Raw genomic sequence first — 19,840 nt, forward strand, 5'->3', positions numbered from 1 at the left:
GTAAAATGGATCCATCAGTGAATTAATCACAGATTCCTATTTCCTAGGGCTTAATTTTTACTGGGGATATTTATTTTGTGTTTTGTCTCTAGCTTATTCCTATTTGTAAATTATGACTTAGAGGATTGACTTTTAAAGTAATTTTAATTAATTAACTATTGACTAAAATTAGCTATGAAGTGTTCTTTTAAGGTTATGTGCTAAATGCCAACATGATATTAATGTTTCAGAGACCATCTGGTTCTTTAGACACATCTGCTCTGAAAATCTGGACAAGTAATTAAATTTGATGAGGCTGGAATGAGATCTGTAGAAATTGGGCTGTTTCAAGGGAAAAGAGAAATTCTGTGGATTTGTTGGTACAGTGGATTGTAGTTTGGTTTGCAGTAGTCCACTTGAGCTGTAACTTCTCCACTCACTTAGATTCCAGTGTATACTCAGTTCCATTAAAAACAGTCTGTCTACTGCTTATGGGTATTGGTTGGTGTAGCAAGTTTTTTGACTTAATATCATTATTTTCTAGTCTAATCATTAAAGAATTTATAACATACATTTTTTTCAAGGAGTTTATCATCCTTCACATGCCCTATTTTGTTTATTCAAAATTTATGCTTGTGGAGTAGAAAGAATAAATATTTCTAGTCTAAAATAATAAAAAAAAAATTCAGATCTCTCTTAGGAATTAAATGTATTCAGCAACAAAGTTGGTAACTGAACTTGGTAGTTATAATTTGAAACTTCGTGAACTTTCTAATGAATATTGATATAATTAAAACTATGATTTTTAAAACATTAATCTCAGTATAAGGAATGCCACTCCCCAAATAGCTATTGCATGTGTATGCTATGTACAAATAACTGTAAAAACCTCTGTGTAATATATAAAGCTGAATATAAACGTGACATAGTTCCTGTTGTAATGAAATCTATGATCTTGTTCACACCTTTAAAATTATTCTTGAAGAAGTGTGGTCAGTAGTTTTCCTGTCCGCTAGGATGATACAGTGGAGAAGGAAATGGCACCCCACTCTAGTGCTCTTGCCTGGAAAATCCCATGGATGGAGGAGCCTGGTAGGCTGCAGTCCATGGGGTTGCTAGGAGTCGGACACGACTGAGCACCTTCTCTTTCACTTTCACTTTCATGCATTGGAGAAGGAAATGGCAACCCACTCCAGTGTTCTTGCCTGGAGAATCCCAGGGATGGGGGAGCCTGGTGGGCTGCCGTCTCTGGGGTCGCACAGAGTCGGACACGACTGAAGTGACTTAGCAGCAGCAGCAGCAGCACGATGATAACAGAGGATCTCGTAAGACTGAAGCTAAAACCTAAACATGTTGAAAATTAGCAAAATATTCCCTGCTTTTGGTATCATTTTTTTCTTTATAGAATGCTTGTGTGCATCTTTGTTTTTCTGCCTCTAGATATAATGAAAATCGTAGTGCTTTGTGTTGAGCAGTTTAAAATAGCTGATAAAGGAACTAATTCTTTCATGAATAATTTTTGTCGTGTTATTTAAACACAAGGGAAGGATTACTTGTGTCTTTGATATCTCTAGAGCCGATTACAAAGGAAAAAAAACAATTAAAGGAAAATGTTAAGATTAATGTGCATTTTTGAACATAAGTCACAGGAAGTGCTAAGGCAGTTATTATAGTATATTACACAGGAGAATAAATATCCAGTTATATAATGATAGAATTAGCTATAAAACCTTGTAGATAGTACCATTGTTTATTACTATGTATGTCCACAATGATTAATATTCTACTTAGAAGGATTGTTTTCGGACAGCACATCCTTTGTTTGGACAGTGACAATAGTAATTCCTCTGTTCCGCATTATCAGTCAGTCAGTTCAGTCGCTCAGCCGTGTCCAACTCTTTTCGACCCAATGGACCGCAGCATGCCAGGCCTCTCTGTCCATCACCAACTCCCAGAGTTTACCCAAACTCGTGACCATTGAGTCGGTGATGCCATCCAACCATCTCATCCTCTGTCGTCCCCTTCTCCTCCTGCTCTCAATCTTTTCCAGCATCAGGGTCTTTTCCAATGAGTCAGCTCTACACATCAGGTGGCCAAAGTATTGGAACTTCAGCTTCAACATCAGTCCTTCCAATGAACACCCAGGACTGATCTCCTTTAGAATGGACTGGTTGGATCTCCTTGCATTCCAAGGGACTCTAAAGAGTCTTTTCCAACACCACACTTCAGAAGCATCAATTCTTCTGCGCTCAGCTTTCTTTATAGTACAACTCTCACATCCATATATGACTACTGGAAAAACCATAGCCTTGACTAGATGGACCTTTGCTCGCAAAGTAATGTCTCTGCTTTTGAATATGCTGTCTACGTTGGTCATAACTTTCCTTCCACTGCACACCATCTGCAGTGATTTTGGAGCCCCCCAAAATAAAGTCTGCCACTGTTTCCCCGTCTATTTCCCATGAAGTTATGGGACCAGATGCCATGATCTTCGTTTTCTGAATGTTGAGCTTTAAGCCAACTTTTTGACTCTCCTCTTTCACTTTCATCAAGAGGCTCTTTAGTTCTTCACTCTCTGCCACAAGGGTGGTATCATCTGCATATCTGAGGTTATTGGTATTTGTCCTGGCAGTCTTGATTCCAGCTTGTGCTTCTTCCAGCCCAGTATTTCTCATGATGTACTCTGCATCTAAGTTAAATAAGCAGGGTGACAATATACAGCCTTCATGTATTCCTTTTCCTATTTGGAACCAGTCTGTTGTTCCATATCCAGTTCTAACTGTTGCTTCCTGACCTGCATATAGGTTTCTCAAGAGGCCGGTCAGGTGGTCTGGTATTCCCATCTCTTTCGGAATTTTCCACAGTATATTGTGATCCACACAGTCAAAGGCTTTGGCATAGTCAATAAAGCAGAAATAGACATTTTTTTGGAACTCTCTTCCTGTTTTGATGATTGAGCAGATGTTGGCAATTTGATCTCTGGTTCCTCTGGCTTTTCTAAAACCAGCTTGAACATCTGCAAGTTCACAGTTCACGTATTGCTGAAGCCTGGCTTATAGAATTTTGAGCATTACTTCACTAGCATGTGAGATGAGTGCAGTTGTACAGTAGTTTGATCATTCTTTGTCATTGCCTTTCTTAGGGATTGGAATGAAAGCTGACCTTTTCCAGTCCTGTAGCCACTGCTGAGTTTTCCAAATTTGCTGACATATTGAGTCTAGCACTTTCACAACTTCATCTTTTAGGATTTGAAATAGCTCAACTGGATTCCATCTCCTCCACTAGCTTTGTTTGTAGTGATACTTCTAAGGCCCACTTGACTTCACATTCCAGGATGTCTGGCTCTAGGTGAGTGATCACACCATTGTGATTATCCGGGTCGTGAAGATCTTTTTCATACAGTTCTTCTGTGTATTCTTGTCACCTCTTCTTAATATCTTCTGCTTCTGTTAGGTGCATACCATTTCCGTCCTTTATTGAGCCAATCTTTGCATGAAATGTTCCCTTGGTATCTCTAATTTTCTTGAAGAGATCTCTAGTCTTTCCCATTCTATTGTTTTCCTCTAGTTCTTTGCACTGATCACTGAGGAAGGCTTTCTTATCTCTCCTTGATATTCAAATGGGTTTATCTTTCCTTTTCTCCTTTGCTTTTCACATCTATTGTAAGGCTTCCTCAGGCAGCCAGTTTGCTTTTTTGCCTTTCCTTTTCTTGGTAATGGTCTTGATCCATGTCTCCTGTACAATGTCAAGAACCTCTGTCCATAGTTCATCAGGCACTCTATCAGATCTAATCCCTTAAATCTGTTTGTCACATCCACTGTATAATCACAAGGGATTTGATTAGGTCATACCTGAATGGTCTAGTGGTTTTCTCTACTTTCTTCAATTTAAGTCTAAATCAGGCAATAAGGAGTTCATGATCTGAGCCACAGTCAGCTCCTGGTTTTGTTTTTGCTGACTGTATAGAGCTTCTCCATCTTTGGCTGCAAATAATATAATCAGTCTGATTTCAGTGTTGACCATTTGGTGATGTCCATGTGTAGAGTCTTCTCTTGTGTTGTTGCAAGAGAGTGTTTGCTATGACCAGTGCGCTCTCTTGGCAAAACTCTGTTCGCCTTTGCCCTGCTTCATTCTGTACTCCAAGGCCAAAGTTGCCTGTTAATCCAGGTGTTTCTTGACCTCCTACTTTTGCATTAGCCATGCTGTGTGGGGCCACCCAAGACAGACGGGTCATGGTGGAGAGGTCTGACAGAATGCGGTCCACTGGAGAATGGAATGGCAAAATACCTTCAGTATTCTTTCCTTGAGAACCCCATAAACAGTATGAAAAAGCAAAAAGATAGGACACTGAAAGATGAACTCCCCAGGTCAGTAGGTGCCCAATATCCTACTGGAGATCAGTGGAGAAATAACTCCAGAAAGAATGAAGGGATGGAGCCAAAGCAAAAACAGCACCCAGTTGTGGATGAGACTGGTGATAGAAGCAAGATCTGATGCTGTAAAAAGCGATACTGCATAGGAACCTGGAATGTTAAATCCATGAAACAAGGCACATTGGAAATGGTCAAACAGGAGATGGCAAGAGTGAACATCTGCCTTCTAGGAGTCAGCAAACTAAGATGGACTAGAATGGATGAATTTAACTCAGATGACCATTGTATCTACTACTGTGGGCAGGAATCCCTTAGAAGAAATGGAGTAGCCATCATAGTCAACGAAAGAGTCTGAAATACAGTACTTGGATGCAATCTCAAAAATGACAGAATGATCTCTGTTCATTTCCAAGGCAAATCATTCAATATCACGGTAGTCCAAGTCTATGCTCTGACCAGTTAACAGTGAAGAAGCTGAAGTTGAATGGTTCTATGAGGACCCACAAGACCTTTTAGAACTAAGACCCAAAAAAGATGTCCTTTTCATTATAGGGGACTGGAATGCACAACTAGGAAGTTCAGTATTATCAGTGCAGTTCAATTCAGTCGCTCAGTCGTGTCCAACTCTGCGTTCAGTGTTATAGTCCCACTTAAAAAAAAAAAAGTCTTGTTGTGGCAATACAAAGATTTTTAGTATATGGCACCTGCCTACTTTTGTACAGTTTCTGCCATTCTATCTGCCTCCACTCTTTAAGTGCAGCTAGTCTTCTTTATTTAATGTTCTCTGTGAATAGCAATCAGCCTTACAGGCAGGCCTTGGGCATCTTTTCTATCTCTGATAATCACTGTGCACCTTCTGTTTTCTAGAGAATGTTTCTGTTCAACAATAGAATGAACTCAATGAGGACTGACTTTTTAAATCTTTCTGTTCCTGTTATCTGCCTTGGTGTCCTTTTATAGATGGATACATTTAAGTAACTGAATGGAGCTAAGATGAGAGGCTTGAACTATGTGAAAGGCTGGTCATTTGTGCAAAGCTTTTTTCCATGTCCCATAATTACAGTTTAGCCTTTACATGATTCATTATCCTATGGTGCTTACTTCCTTGAAGTTTGGTAGAAAATGAGTATGTAGTTTACAAATTAATCACCAAAGGAGGAAGTACTGTTCATTTGTGTTTCTTAATTATGATAAGGAAGTATTACTTTATTTCATTAATTTACCTGTCTCTCTAAAGGATATAATTTACTAAAAAATAACAACTTGGTATTAAAACTGGGGTTATTTGGTATCATAGCAAATATGGAAGTGAAAACAATCCTTTCCATTAAGCAAAACAGTTCTGCCATAACACGAGTCCCCCTAGAGAATGACATTTTTCTTTCTACAAAAGATGCCATGAATGTAACCCAAGAGAACTGGCCATAAATCTACCAACCTTTAAATTTTCTGAATTCCAAAAATAGTATTATATTGTACCAAAGGTAAATAGGAGCTTTACATTATCTAGCGAGTTTAAATTTTAATTTTTTAATAAATTATCATTATGGATTCTTTAGAAGACATAATATATAAATGAAAACCTTAAGGAGTGCTGTTAAGCCGTTTTTTTCATGTTGGTGAAACTGCAGTCAGAGCTTTATTTTCCTTTACCAACTCACTCGTAATTCTGCAGCTTCAGAGTGATGACTGTTGAATTATAGGAGTAGAAGCATCATGAGACAGTTTAACATTTGCAAGAGAAAGTTAATTATTTGAAGATTTGAGACTTATCCAGAGGTTTCAAAAATATTTTTGTCTCAGTTTTTAAAAATACATGCATATTTATTTAGCCTCTTAATGCATGTTGTTTCCAACCAAGTAAGTCTATTTCAAAACAGAGATTATTTAAGAGATTTGGCATATTTTTCTTTTCTTGGTAAATGTGCCAAAGGTCTGTTTTCTATAAGACATGTGTCTGTTTCAACTTACTATTTTGATTATGAGTAGTTTATTATCCAGATAGACCTTCAAAAATAGAATATTTGCTGAAGAGTTCTTATGCATATGGTGAAGTGAATATTTTAGAATGATTCAGGATTTATAAATAGCATGTAAGATAATATCGGGAGCACATTAACTATAATGTATAATGCCTTAAAAAAAAGGAAAGATGATAATATTCTAAGCGTCGCCAATAAGGAAATAAGTGGGCGGAACGTCTTCCATTGCTGATTTGGCTTCCCTTAGAACAGTGTTAACATCTTTATATTTAAGTGACTGAGGTTCCAGTGTTTACACTGTCCACTTGCGTTTGTCTAGTCTCCCACGTTTTATTACTTCTTATGAATACTGCCTTGAGATTCTGCCATCCACACTTTGCCTTACACCTTTTCACATTAGGGGCGTGCACTTCCTAGGGGGCAGTTTTTTTCATGATTGAAACTGCTCAGAGTTTCCATCTGCTTTTACTTGACTTGTGGTCTTGAAGATCATGCTTGGCCCATGGGATATTACAGTGTGCCGAGAGGATGTGGAGTTTTGTCAGCCAGTGAAATATGTCTGGTTTTTTTTCTCTTTTCTTTTTTTCTTCAGCAGCTTTCATATGCTTCTCATCCTGTGTGGTCTTTGCTAAACTGAATTTATATTTAACAGAACTGCTCACTCTCTTTATCATCTTCTATGACTTGGCCTTTTTAACAAGAAGGTGTGTGGAAGGAAAATCTGAGCCAAAAAACTGTAGTTTGGGCAATAGGAAAACCTAAAACCAAAAGCTTAAAGTAGTGTTATATATGAATGTACTTTAATATTCGCAAATGTGTATTTTGTAATGCAGAAGATCATATTTCAGGCATGTACATCTGTCAAAAAAAATTTATCATGCCAATAGTAGATTTCAAGTTTTGTCTGTGATCCAAATAACATTTTTGCTTGTTTTTAGGCACTACTACAGTCTTCAGTTAAGCAACAAGTAGAAGCTATTGAAAAGCAGTACATTTCTGCAATTGAAAAACAAGCACACAAGTGTGAAGAGTTGTTAAATACTCAGGTAATAAGATTGCACATCCATTATATATTTATACTTTTCTTCTGACTCTCTTCCCCTGAGAGCTCTAGAACTGTTTATTCACTTTCATGCCATTTACTTTCCTTGATGTATTTTGGAGAAAAAAAAAAATCTGCTGATGTAAAATCAATGTTAAAATTTGCGAATTTTATTATAGACTAAAAATAGGACTAAAGGCCTAAATTATGTGAATATTCCCCAAATTAATGATAATTCTTATGCTAATTTCTGGAGTATCATATTATTTATCAAATAGCAAAAGCAAAAGAGATGACTGTAAATGTATTATGGCATGTGAAATAATTTGTGGTATAAGATTTATAAATAATATTTGAATTTAAGTACTTGTGTTCGATTTACCTTTCATTGCTTATATGAATTTATTTCTATTTTGATATTTTCTCGTGATTTTTTTTTTGTTTCTTCTTGATTAATGTCTTAGAAAGCATTGCAGACATGATAAGTACATTTACATGAAATAGTCAATTGAAAAGCCTGTATGTATGTATCGTAGTATAAATAATATGTGCAAGAAGTTCCCAGCTACACTTTTGAATAACTTGAGGCTTGATAGGTGAAAATAAAATCAACCTTATGTAAAAGATTTATTTCATATTATAGGAAAAAAAATACTAATAGAAAATTTAGATCTAGAATTTAAATGAAGATTTATAAACATGCCACTTAGTCCCCAAGATTGGGGTCAGTTTGGTTCAGTACTTTCAGAGTCATTTTAATAAGTGGTTTAGAATAGGAAATGCATGGCAAATTTTATAAATTTAATAAAAAATAATTGCACTCTCTTGGCTGGTAGAATACCAGGTTATCAGAGATAAGAAGGATATGTCTGTATAAATGTACAGAAAAATCACAGAGAAGAGGAGGTTACAGAACTGTAAAACAGCATAAGGCATGTATTAGCCAGGCTAGGCCGTGTTATGCCTTAAACTCCCTGACTTCAGACAGTGAAGATTTATGTCTTAGCCAATTCTCTGTATACACTGAGGCTGCTTTGAGGGCTCAGTGTCATGATGTCCTCATGATGGAAACTAGTCTGATAAAACAGTTCAGTTGTGGAATGTTACCTGGTAGAGTTAAAAAAAAAAAAAAAGAAAAAGTCAGATTTCCTTCTGGTATTTCAACATTCTGGACTGGAAATGACACTTCTACTCCCAACTTGTATCTGCAGTGCCCACAGTCATCTTGGGGTCAGGGAGTGAAACCCTATTCTGAATCTCGAGTAGGGAGAGGGAGAGGGCAGAAAATCTTTGATAAGCAGCACTGGTATACCATGGTCTGCTCTTTGGGTTGCCAGATATTTCCAGCCTTCATCTCTCAGGTAAAATTTCTTAACCTGCCCATATGGGAGAAAATCTGAAGGTTCTATCCAGATATTGTTGTTGTTGTTCAGTTGCTCAGTTGTGTCTGACTCCTTGTGATCCCATGGACTGCAGCATGCCAGACTTCCTTACCTGTCCATCACTATCTCCCCGAGTTTGCTCAAACTCATGTCCATTGAGTCGATGATGACATCCAACCATCTCGTCCTCTGTCACCTACTTCTCTTATTCTCAATATTTCCCAGCATCAGGGTTTTTTCCAGTGAGGCAACTCTTCCTATCAGGTACCCAAAGTATTGGAGCTTCAGCTTCAGCATCAATTAGTCCTTCCACTGAATATGCAGGACTAATTTCCTTTAGGATTGACTGGTTTGATCTCCTTGCTGTCCAAGGGACTCTCAAGAGAATTCTCCAGGATTACAATTTGAAAGCATCAATTCTTTGGTGCTCGACCTTCTTTATGGTCCATCTCTCATATCTGTACATGACTACTGGAAAAACTATAGTTTTGACTATATGGACCTTTGTTGGCAAAGTGATATCTCTGCTTTTTGATATGCTGTCTAGGATGGTCATAGCTTTTCTTCTAAGGATCAATCATCTTTTAATATCATGGCTGCAGTCACCATCTGCTTTGATTTTAGAGCCCAAGAAAATAAAGTTTGTCACTATTTCCCTTAATTTCTCATCTGTTTGCCATGAAGTGATGGGACCAGATGCCATGATCTTTGGTTTTTGAATGGTGAGTTTTAAGCCAGCTTTTCCACTTTCTTCTTTCACTTTCATCAAAAGGCTCTTTAGTTTCTCTTCACTTTCTGCCATTAAAGTAGTATCATCTGCATATCTGAGGTCATTGATATTTCTCCCAGCAATCTTTATTCCACCTTGTGCTTCATCCAGCTCAGCATTTTCCATGATGTACTCCACATATAAATTAAATAAGCAGGGAGACAGTATACAGACTTGATGTCGCCCTTTCCCGATTTTGAACCCATCTGTTGTTCCATGTCCAGTTCTAACTGTTGCTGCATGATCTGCATACATGTTTCTTAGGAGGCGGGTAAGGTGATCTGATATTTCCATCTCTTTAAGAATTTTTCAGTTTGTTGTGATCCACACAGTCAAAGACTTTAGTGTAGTCAATGAAGCAGAAGTAGATGTTTTTCTAGAATTCCCTTACTTTTTCTATGATCCAACAGATGTTGGCAATTTAATTTCTGGTTCTTCTGCCTTTTCTAAATCAAGCTTGTATATCTGAAAGTTCTTGGTTCATATATTGTTGAAGCCTAGCTTGAAGTATTTTGAGTATTATCTTGCTAGCATGTGAAATGACAGCAATTGTATGGTAATTTGAACACTGTTTGGCATTGCCCATCCCATTGAATGCCCATTCAATCTTTGGGATTGAAATGAAAACTTACCTTTTACCAGTCCTGTGGCCACTGCTGAGTCTTCCATATTTGCTGGCATATTGAATGCATCACTTTAATAGCATCATCTCTTAGGATTTGTATTAGCTTAAGCTGGAATTCCATCAGCTCCACTAGCTTTGTTTGCAGTGATGCCTCCTAAGGCACACTTGACATCACAGTCCCAGATGTCTGGCTGTTGGTAAGTGATAGTCTCATGCCAAAAGTCCAGGATATTTGAGTGATAGGTGGGAAATGATGTGCTGTAGTCTCTACATCATCAGGTCTAGATATATAGTCCCTTTTGACCTGAAGAACTAGAAAGTAAAATATATGTTGTTTACCACCAACAGATCTGGTATACAGTAGTGAGATAAATGGCAGGGTGTATACTGTGAATGCTCTCAGAAGGAAAGATGAATCAGAGATGCATAGCTAGCATTACTGTGTAGCAATTCTAAAATCTCAATGAATAGATTCAGTAAGTATCTCTGCTGTGGAGATTGGATTTGCTTTTTAATTTACTGTGATTTACTTTTCAGGGTTTAGGGCCAGGGTTTCTTGTCTATTGTTCTTTATGAATCCTATAGGGTCTAAATTTTTAGTATTTTTTTTTTTTTTTTGGCTATACCTAATGTGAGTGTTGGAGATTATATAATTTCTCACCCTGCTCCCTCTCTATAAAAATTTGGGAGTCCTGGGTCATTTAGGGTAGGAAACAGTCACAGTTCAGGATGACAGTTCTTTGGACATTTTATCTGGTTACAGTTGGCTCCATTTGTTAGATGCAAATCCCTAGTTATTTAGAGACCCATGTTCTAGATTTAATATGTTAAATATGTTTAAGCTTTCCTGTCTGTCTATGTCTCTCTCATCTTCTGATTAAAGATAGCTTCGTTTATGAAACCCAGTTTGAAGAAATCCCAGTGTTCTCTTTTTCTCAAACCTTTTGGTCCTAAATGAAAGCATATACAGGACCATCACAGACTTACTGAGTCTTTTCCTGGGGATCCTTTATTCCATTGAATCTTTAACAGTGGGTTCCCCTATTTACTGTTTGCAAGAGCAGTTTAAAGAATAAACTGTCTTGGAGGCATTTAATTTTTTTTTTAATGTAATTAACCAAGGAGAAGAAAGACTTGTAAGCTAAAAACTGCAAAACATTGCTGAAAGAAATTGAAAATAACCTAAATACATGGAAACACATTGCATGTTCATCAGTGGAATATCACCAGAAATATTTCCATGAGAAATATTTAGTGAAGAGCACTCAAGACTACCATGGGACATTTAGAGGATCATAAACAATTCAGTGTAATGAAATAGTACTTAATAGTGATATGATCTGGAGAAGGCAGTGGCACCCCACTCCAGTACTCTTGCCTGGAAAATCCCATGGACGGAGGAGCCTGGTGGGCTGCAGTCCATGGGGTCACTAAGAGTTGGACATGACTGAGCGACTTCACTTTCACTTTTCACTTTCATGCATTGGAGAAGGAAATGGCAACCCACTCCAGTGTTCTTGCCTGGAGAATCCCAGGGACGGGGGAGCCTGGTGGGCTGCCATCTCTGGGGTCGCACAGAGTCGGACACGACTGAAGCGACTTAGCAGCAGCAGCAGCAGCAGCAGCGATATGATCATTAGGTAAAAGTCATATAAAGTGTTTAAATGGCATTTCACACATATTTTCCAAATCATATTTCTTGAGATGTCTTTTGAAATTTGAAATAAGTAACTTCAATAAAAATAATACCTGAATTGTTCTTTAAGAATAATTTGGCTCAACCTTTCATGTGTATATGAGTCTTTTTTTTTTTCTATTTTATTCAAATTTAGAATTTAAGGGAAAAGCAAGTTAACTCTCATAAGAGTAGTTACAAGCATGTGCTCCAGAATCATAGAGGCTCCATTATGCCTGGCTTTGTCACTTAGCTGTGTTACTGTGGAATGTCCTTTAACCTCTCTGTGGTTTATTTTTCTCATCTTCTAAATGTATTAGGTTGGTGCAAATGTAATTGTGGTTATGGGCCATGAGTTTTAATCATTATAACTAGGCTCAAGCACATCTTTATTAATCAAAATAGGAACCATTATGCAGTCAACACATTTTTGCCAGTGCAAAATAAGTTGGTTTATTTCTGTAGTGTAAAAATCCATGTTTCAGGATTCGACAAACTCTTGGAAAGCATTTTCTGCCTCCTGCTGGTTCTGGAAGTATTTTCCCTGCAAAAAGTTTTCTAGATGCTTGAAGAAGTAGTAGTTAGTTGATGGGAAGTCAGGTATGGAGGAGGCAAAACTTCAAAGCCCGATTAGTTCAACTTTTGAAGTGTTGGTTGTGTGATGTGCAGTCAGGTGTTGTCATGGAGAAAAATTTGCCCTTTCTGTTGACTAATGCTGGCTGCAGCAGTTGCAGATTTGGGTGTGTCTCATTGATTTGCTGTGGAGAAGGCAATGGCAACCCACTCCAGTACTCTTGCCTGGAAAAAACTATGGACGGGGGAGCCTGGTGGGCTGCAGTCCATGGGGTCGCTAAGAGTCGACACGATTGAGCGACTTCACTTTCACTTTTCACTGTCATGCATCGGAGAAGGAAATGGCAACCCACTCCAGTGTTCCTGCCTGGAGAATTCCAGGGACAGGGGAGCCTGGTAGGCTGTCTATGGGTTGCACAGAGTCCGACACGACTGACATGACTTAGCAGTAGCAGCATGGATTTGTTGAGGATTTCTCAGATGTAATTGTTTCTCCAGGATTCGGAAAGCTATGGTGGATCAGACCAGCAGCAGACCACCAAACAGTGACCATGACTTTTTTTTAGTACAAGTTTGGCTTTGGAAAGTGCTTTGGAGCTTCTTCTCTGTCCGGCCACTAAACTGGTTATCATCAGTTGTCATATAAAATCTACTTTTTGTTGCATGTCACAATCTGATCAAGAAATGGTTTGTTGTTGTTGAATAGAATGACCTTGTCTGCCACATTGTCTGACCTGAAATTGGGTGCTATTAAAAGATATTAACTAGGAAAGTGACATTTGTCCCTAATTGTTGTTACTGTTTTCTCATAAGTGAATTTTCAGAGTTTTTTTTTTTTTAATATTCTAGATATAAATCTTTCTTCAGATATGTGCTCAAATACTTTATCATAGTCTATGGCTTTTCTTTTCTTCTAATGTATTTCCAAAAGCAGAAATTTTAAATGACATACAAATCCAATTCATCATTTTTTTTCCTATGGGTAATTCTTTTGATGTTACTTACATCTAAGAAGTCTTAACCTAACCCAAAATCAAAAATATTTTCTTCCGCATTTAATTTTAAAGGTATTAGTTCATAATTTCAGGTTTACAAATGATCCAGGTAATTCATTTGATTTTTGCATATGGTTCTAGATATGGATTGAAGTTTCTTCTTTTTTTTTGTATGGATGTCTAAGCATTACAGTCTTAATGGCTAAGAAGACTTTTCTTTCACCAGTGAATTTCCTTTGTACCTTCTTCAAAAATTAATCATATTATGTGTGGGTTTGCTACTTAATTCTCTACCAGTTCAATTTATCTATTTGTCTGTTTCAACTCAAGTCTTGTACTATTTATTTACCATAGACATTCAATAAGTCTTGAATTCAGGTAGTGTAAATCTTCCAATATTGTGCTTATATTTCAGAGTCATTTGGGCTATTCTAGGTCATTCATCAGAGAAGGCAGTGGCACCCCACTCCAGTACTTTTGCCTGGAAAATCCCATGCACAGAGGGGCCTGGTAGGCTGCAGTCCATGGAGTCGCAAAGAGTCAGACACGACTGAGCGACTTCACTTTCACTTTTCACTTTCATGCACTGGAGAAGGAAATAGCAACCCACTCCAGTGTTCTTGCCTGGAGAATCCCAGGGACAGGAGAGCCTGGTGGGCTGCTGTCTATGGGGTCGCACAGAGTCAGACACAACTGAAGCGACTTAGCAGCAGCAGCAGGTCATTCATATTTCCATGTAATCTTTATAATCAGCCTGTTGATTTCTATAGCAAAGCATGCTGGGATGTTTTGAACTATGTTTGCTCACAGCCAAATACTCTTGACACTGAATATGTGGGTTTTAACATCAGAGATTTCTCTAGTTCTCTGTGCACACCAACTGAATGTCCTAAAGTGAATTTAATCCACACACTGCCCAGAGTTAGTGCAGACCCCACTGGTTAAGGGATCAGTTCCACAAGGCTACACCAACTTCAAAGGCCAGTCCCAATTCCTGGGCCTCCTCTATTTCTGACCAACTGGGTATAAAGCAAGGGTTCCCACAAATTCCTTTTGAGACTTTGATAGTTTTATTATAAATGATGCAATGTAGGGCAAGATAAGGGTGGAAGAGATGCATAGGGCAAGATAAGGGTGAGAAGGTACTCTCTGGGTATGTATCTCTTCCAGCAACTTGATGTGTTCACTAACCTGGAAGCTCTCAGAAAACTTTTGTTTAGGGGTTTTTATAGAGGTTTCATCACATGGGTATGACTGATTAAATCTATGGCCATTGTTGGTTAACTGTCTTCAGCACCGCTCCCTTCTGTCCATGTTGAGGAAGAGGATAATGTTGAATGTTCCAGCTCTTTCTTTGTGATATGGTTTGTTACTCTGACAGTCTCCTGAAGATATCTTGAGACCTACCAAGAGTCTCCTCATTAGCATAAACTCAAGTATTGTTGTAAGAGTCTTCTTGTGAATAATAAAAGGTACTCCTTTCACTCCTAAATACCCTGGATTAAAAGGGTTTTAGGTCTCTGCTAGGAAGTGGGGATAAAGACCTAATACATATTTCTTATTGTATCATAGATACTGATTGGATTAAGTTGATTCTATTTAGATGCCATTGACCACTTTACAGTATTCAGTCTTCTTACCTAATAAAACAGTTTATTGCTCTATTTATTTGGGTCTTTATAAAATTTTCCAGTTTAAAATTTTTCACTGTTCAAGTCGAACACAGTTTTGGGGTCAAATTTATCCTGATATATTTTATATTTATTTAGTGCTAATTTGACATATATTTTGAAGAATTTTAATTACCCAGTTCATGTTGCTGGTACATAACAGTCAATACAATTGATTGTTGTGTATTGGTCTTATATTCTGTAATGATGCTAAAATCCCTTACTAGTTTCAGCACCTCTTTTTGTAAAGTCTGTAGGGTTTTCTGTATAGATGATCATGTTGTCTGAGAGCAGAGACATCATTTCATTTTCCATTTAATCTCGATGCCTTTTATTTATTTTTCTTAACTTAATGAACTAACTGAACCTCTGCTGCTGCTAAGTCACTTCAGTCGTGTCCGACTCTGTGTGACCCCATAGACGGCAGCCCACCAGGCTCCCGCATTCCTGGGATTCTCCAGGCAAGAACACTGGAGTGGGTTGCCATTTCTTTCTCCAATGCATGAAAGTGAAAAGTGAAAGTGAAGTTGCTCAGTTGTGTCTGACCCTCAGCGACCCATGGATTGCAGCCTACCAGGCTCCTCTGTCCATGGGATTTTCCAGGCAGGAGTACTGGAGTGGGGTGCCATTGCTTTCTCCGACTGAACCTCTAGTAAATGTTAAAATAGAAGGATATCTTTGCCTTTTTTGACCTAGGAAGAAAACATTCAGTTTTTCATCATTAGATACAAACTTAGCTATAGATACCCTAAAGGCATTTATTAGGTTAAGTATTTTCTTTCTACTTCCAAGTTTTTATTCCAGGAATAGATGTTGGATTTTATTGTCATTTTATCTCTGTATATGTTTGTGGTGTAATTTTTTTCATAAATCTTTGGTGACATCTCTTATTTTATTCTGGTTATTAGTGATCCGTATCCTCTTTTTTCCTCATTAATTCTGTAGCAAAAGTGTTAGTTGCTCAGTCATGTCCAACTCTTTGTGACCCCATGGACAATAGCCCACCAGGCTCCTCTGCCCATGGAATTCTACAGGCAAGAATACCAGAGTGAGTTGCAGTTCCCTTCTTCAGGGGATCTTCAGACCCAGGGATCAAACTCCTACACTGCAGGGAGATCCTTTACCATCTGAGCTACCAGGGAATTGACTGTTTTGTAGAGGTTTATTATTTTTTTTATCCTTTCAAAGAGTCAGCGTATTTCATTGATTTTCTTTGTTTTTTTCTTATTTCTGCATCACTGATTACTACTCTGACCTTTATTATTTTATTTCTTTAGCTTAATTTTAATTTGAGATTTAATTTGTACTTATTCTAGTGTCTTGAAGTAGACACTTAGGTCATTGATTGAAGTCTTGCTTTATAAATAACCTATTTAGTAATGTAAATTTCTTTCTAGGTACTACTTTAGATATGTGTTTCACAGTTTCAAATGTCATATTTTCATTTTCAGTGAGAAAAAATACTTTTAAGTTTTTTTATTGATTTCTTTTTTTAACCTTGGATTATTTACAAATGTGTCATTTGTTTTTAAATATTCTGTGGTTTTCCAAATGTACTACTTTTAGTGATTTCTGATCTCATTGTAATATAGACAGAGGATATACCTCATATGATTTAAGTACTTTTTTGAGATTTCTCTGTCTACTTGAAAAGAGTGTTCATTCTTCTGTTGGTGCAGTTTTTGTTTTTTTTTTATAGGTGTTAATTGGATCAAGTTTTTGTCATGTTATTTAAGTCTTCCATGTTGTTACAGATTTTTGTTCTATTGTCTACCAATTATTGAGAGGCAGGTGTTAAGATATCTGACTATACTTATGCATTTGACTAGTTCCCCATCTATCTGACATACTTGTATTTGGTGCATAAATGTTTAGGATTATTATGTCTTCACATAATTTTATGGCCTCTGTTGGTTTATCGTTTGCAAATCTTTGTTGTGCTATTTATATTGCTTTAAGGGAAGTTTGGCAAATCTTTCCCCAAAAGGATAGGTATTAATAGTAAATATTTTAGGCTCTCTGTTGCAACTGTTTAACTCTGCTGGTATAGTGAGAAAGTGCCTATAAACATTGTGTAGTGAATGGGCACAGCTGTGTTTCAGTAAATTTAGGCTCCAGATTAGATTTGAAATGAGATTTGCCAGCCTCACAGATCTAGAACAGGAACTAGTATAACTTGGGGAGTTTTAATTTTCTGGCCTCTTAATTTCCTCTTGGTGATAATTGTTTTTTTCTGAGATTTTCTTTATCATGAAAATTTCTTGGACTGCTTTATTTGTTAACAACATTCTCTTTCCTACAGAGTTTGATGCAGTAAATCCAATGGGACAAAGAAATATATGAAGCTGAACCTTATGAAGTTGGCAATACTTAGCTGGTTTTTTGTCTACAAAAGCAGCATTTTAATGTGCTTCAGTCTTTTGTAGTTTTAACAGGAAACCAGGAAAGTGTTTGTTTCCACATTATTGGGAAATATCATTTTGGTTAGTGTTTTCCAATGAGACTTCTGGAGATATTTGTTCAGATTAACAGGCTTCTTGACCATTAGTTTTGATTCTTAATAGTTTAGTTGGAGCCCAAGTATATGTATTTCTAGTAGACTGATCAGGTAATACTTATTGAAGAACTTAGTATTGCCTCTGTATTGTTCATCTTCAGCACTTACTATGCTTAATTCTTGCCATTTCCTGTTTGACCGCTTCTAATTTGCCTTGTTTTGTGGATCTAACATTCCAGGTTCCTATGCAATATTGCACTTTACAGCATCAGACCTTGCTTCTATCACCAGTCACATCCACAACTGGGTGTTGTTTTTGCTTTGGCTCCTTCTCTTCATTCTTTCTGGAGTTATTTCTCCACTGATCACCAGCAGCATGTTGGTCACCACCAACCTGGGGAGTTCATCTTTCAGTGTCCTGTCTTTTTGCTCAGATCATAAACTCCTTATTGCCAAATTCAGACTGAAATTGAAGAAAGTAGGGAAAACCACTAGATGGTTCAGGTATGACCTAAATCAAATCCCTTATGATTATACAAATGAGAAAAAGATTTAAAGGACTAGATCTGATAGACAGAGTGCCTGATAAACTATGCACAGAGGTCCGTGACATTGTGCAGGAGACAGTGATCAAGACCATCCCTAAAAAAAAGAAATGCAAAAAAGCAAAATGGCTGTCAGGGAAAACCTTACAAATAGCTGTGAAAAGAAGGGCTGCAAAAAACAAAGGAGAAAAGGAAAGATATACCCATTTGAATGCAGAGTTCCAAAGATCTGCAAGAAGAGATAAGAAAGCCTTCCTCAGTAATCAGTGTAGAGAAATAGAGGAAAACAATAGAATGGGAAAGACTAGAGATCGCTTCAAGAAAATTAGAGATACCAAGGGAACATTTCATGCAAAGGTGGGCTCCATAAAGGACAGAAATGGTATGGACCTAACAGAAGCAGATGATATTAAGAAGAGGTGACAGGAATACACAGAAGAACTGTACAAAAAAGATCTTCATGACTCAGACAATCACGATGGTGTGATCACTCACTTAGAGCCAGACATCCTGGAATGTGAAGTCAAGTGGGCCTTAGGAAGCATCACTACAAACAAAGCTAGTGGAGGTGATGGAATTCCAGTTCAGCGATTTCATATCCTAAAAGATGATGCTGTGAAAATGCTGTACTCAATATGCCAGCAAATTTGGAAAACTCAGCGGTGGCCACAGGACTGGAAAAGGTCAGTTTTTATTCCAGTCCCAAAGAAAGACAATGCCAAAGAATGCTGAAACTACCACACAATTGTACTCATCTCATGCACTAGTAAAGTGAAAGAAAATGAAAGTGAAGTTACTCAGTTGTGTCCAACTCTGCAATGCATGGACTGTAGCCTACCAAGCTTTTCCATCCATGGGATTTTCCAGGTAAGAGTACTGGAGTGGCTTGCCATTTCCTTCTCCAGGGGATCTTCCCAACCCAGGATCAAACCCGGGTCTCCTTCATTGCAGGCAGACGCTTTACTCTCTGAGCCACCAAGGAAACCCCATGCTAGTAAAGGAATGCTCAAAATTCTCCAAGCCAAGCTTCAGCAATATGTGAACTGTGAACTTCCAGTTGTTCAAGCTGGTTTTAGAAAAGCCAGAGGAACCAGTGATCAAATTACCAACATCTGCTGGATCGTTGAAAAAGCAAGAGAGTTCCAGAAAAACATCTATTTTTCCTTTATTGACTATGCCAAAGCCTTTGACTGGATCACAGTAAACTGTGGAAATTTCTGAAGGAGATGGGAATACCAGACCTCCTGACCTGCCTCTTGAGAAACCTATATGCAGGTCAGGAAACAACAGTTAGAACTGGACATGGAACAACAGACTGGTTCCAAATAGGAAAAGGAGTATGTCAAGGCTGTATATTGTCACCCTGCTTATTTAACTTAAATGCAGAGTACATCATGAGAAATGCTGGGCTGGAAGAAGCACAAGCTGGCATCAAGATTGCTGGGAGAAATATCAATAACCACAGATGACACCACCCTTATGGCAGAAAGTGAAGAAGAACTAAAGAGCCTCTTGATGAAAGTAAAAGAAGAGTGAACAAGTTGCCTTAAAGCTTAACATTTAGAAAATGAAGATCATGGCATCCGGTCCCATCATGTCATGGCAAACAGATGGGGAAACAGTGGCTGACTTTATTTTGGGGGTCTCCAAAATCACTGCAGATGGTGACTGCAGTCATGAAATTAAAAGACGCTTGCTCCTTGGAAGGAAAGTGATGACCAACCTAGACAGCA

The 19,840-nt window shown here is 37.8% G+C and overlaps 1 protein-coding gene across 11 annotated transcripts in view; it reads left to right on the top strand.

Annotated features, from left to right (window-relative positions):
- CCDC91 (coiled-coil domain containing 91) overlaps window positions 1-19,840 on the top strand; it is a 398,212-nt gene that overhangs the window by 236,063 nt on the left and 142,309 nt on the right. For all 11 annotated transcript variants that reach the window (XR_011464286.1, XM_070371255.1, XM_070371253.1 and 8 more), the window contains one exon: window positions 7,273-7,380. Coding sequence is in view for 10 of the 11 variants with exons in the window: in XM_070371255.1 (XP_070227356.1) it covers window positions 7,273-7,380 (108 nt within the window). In the remaining variant the exon portion in view is untranslated. The remainder of the gene's footprint in view (window positions 1-7,272; window positions 7,381-19,840) is intronic.

This window comes from Bos mutus, chromosome 5 (assembly GCF_027580195.1).
Source record: "Bos mutus isolate GX-2022 chromosome 5, NWIPB_WYAK_1.1, whole genome shotgun sequence".
Lineage (NCBI taxonomy): Eukaryota > Metazoa > Chordata > Mammalia > Artiodactyla > Bovidae > Bos > Bos mutus.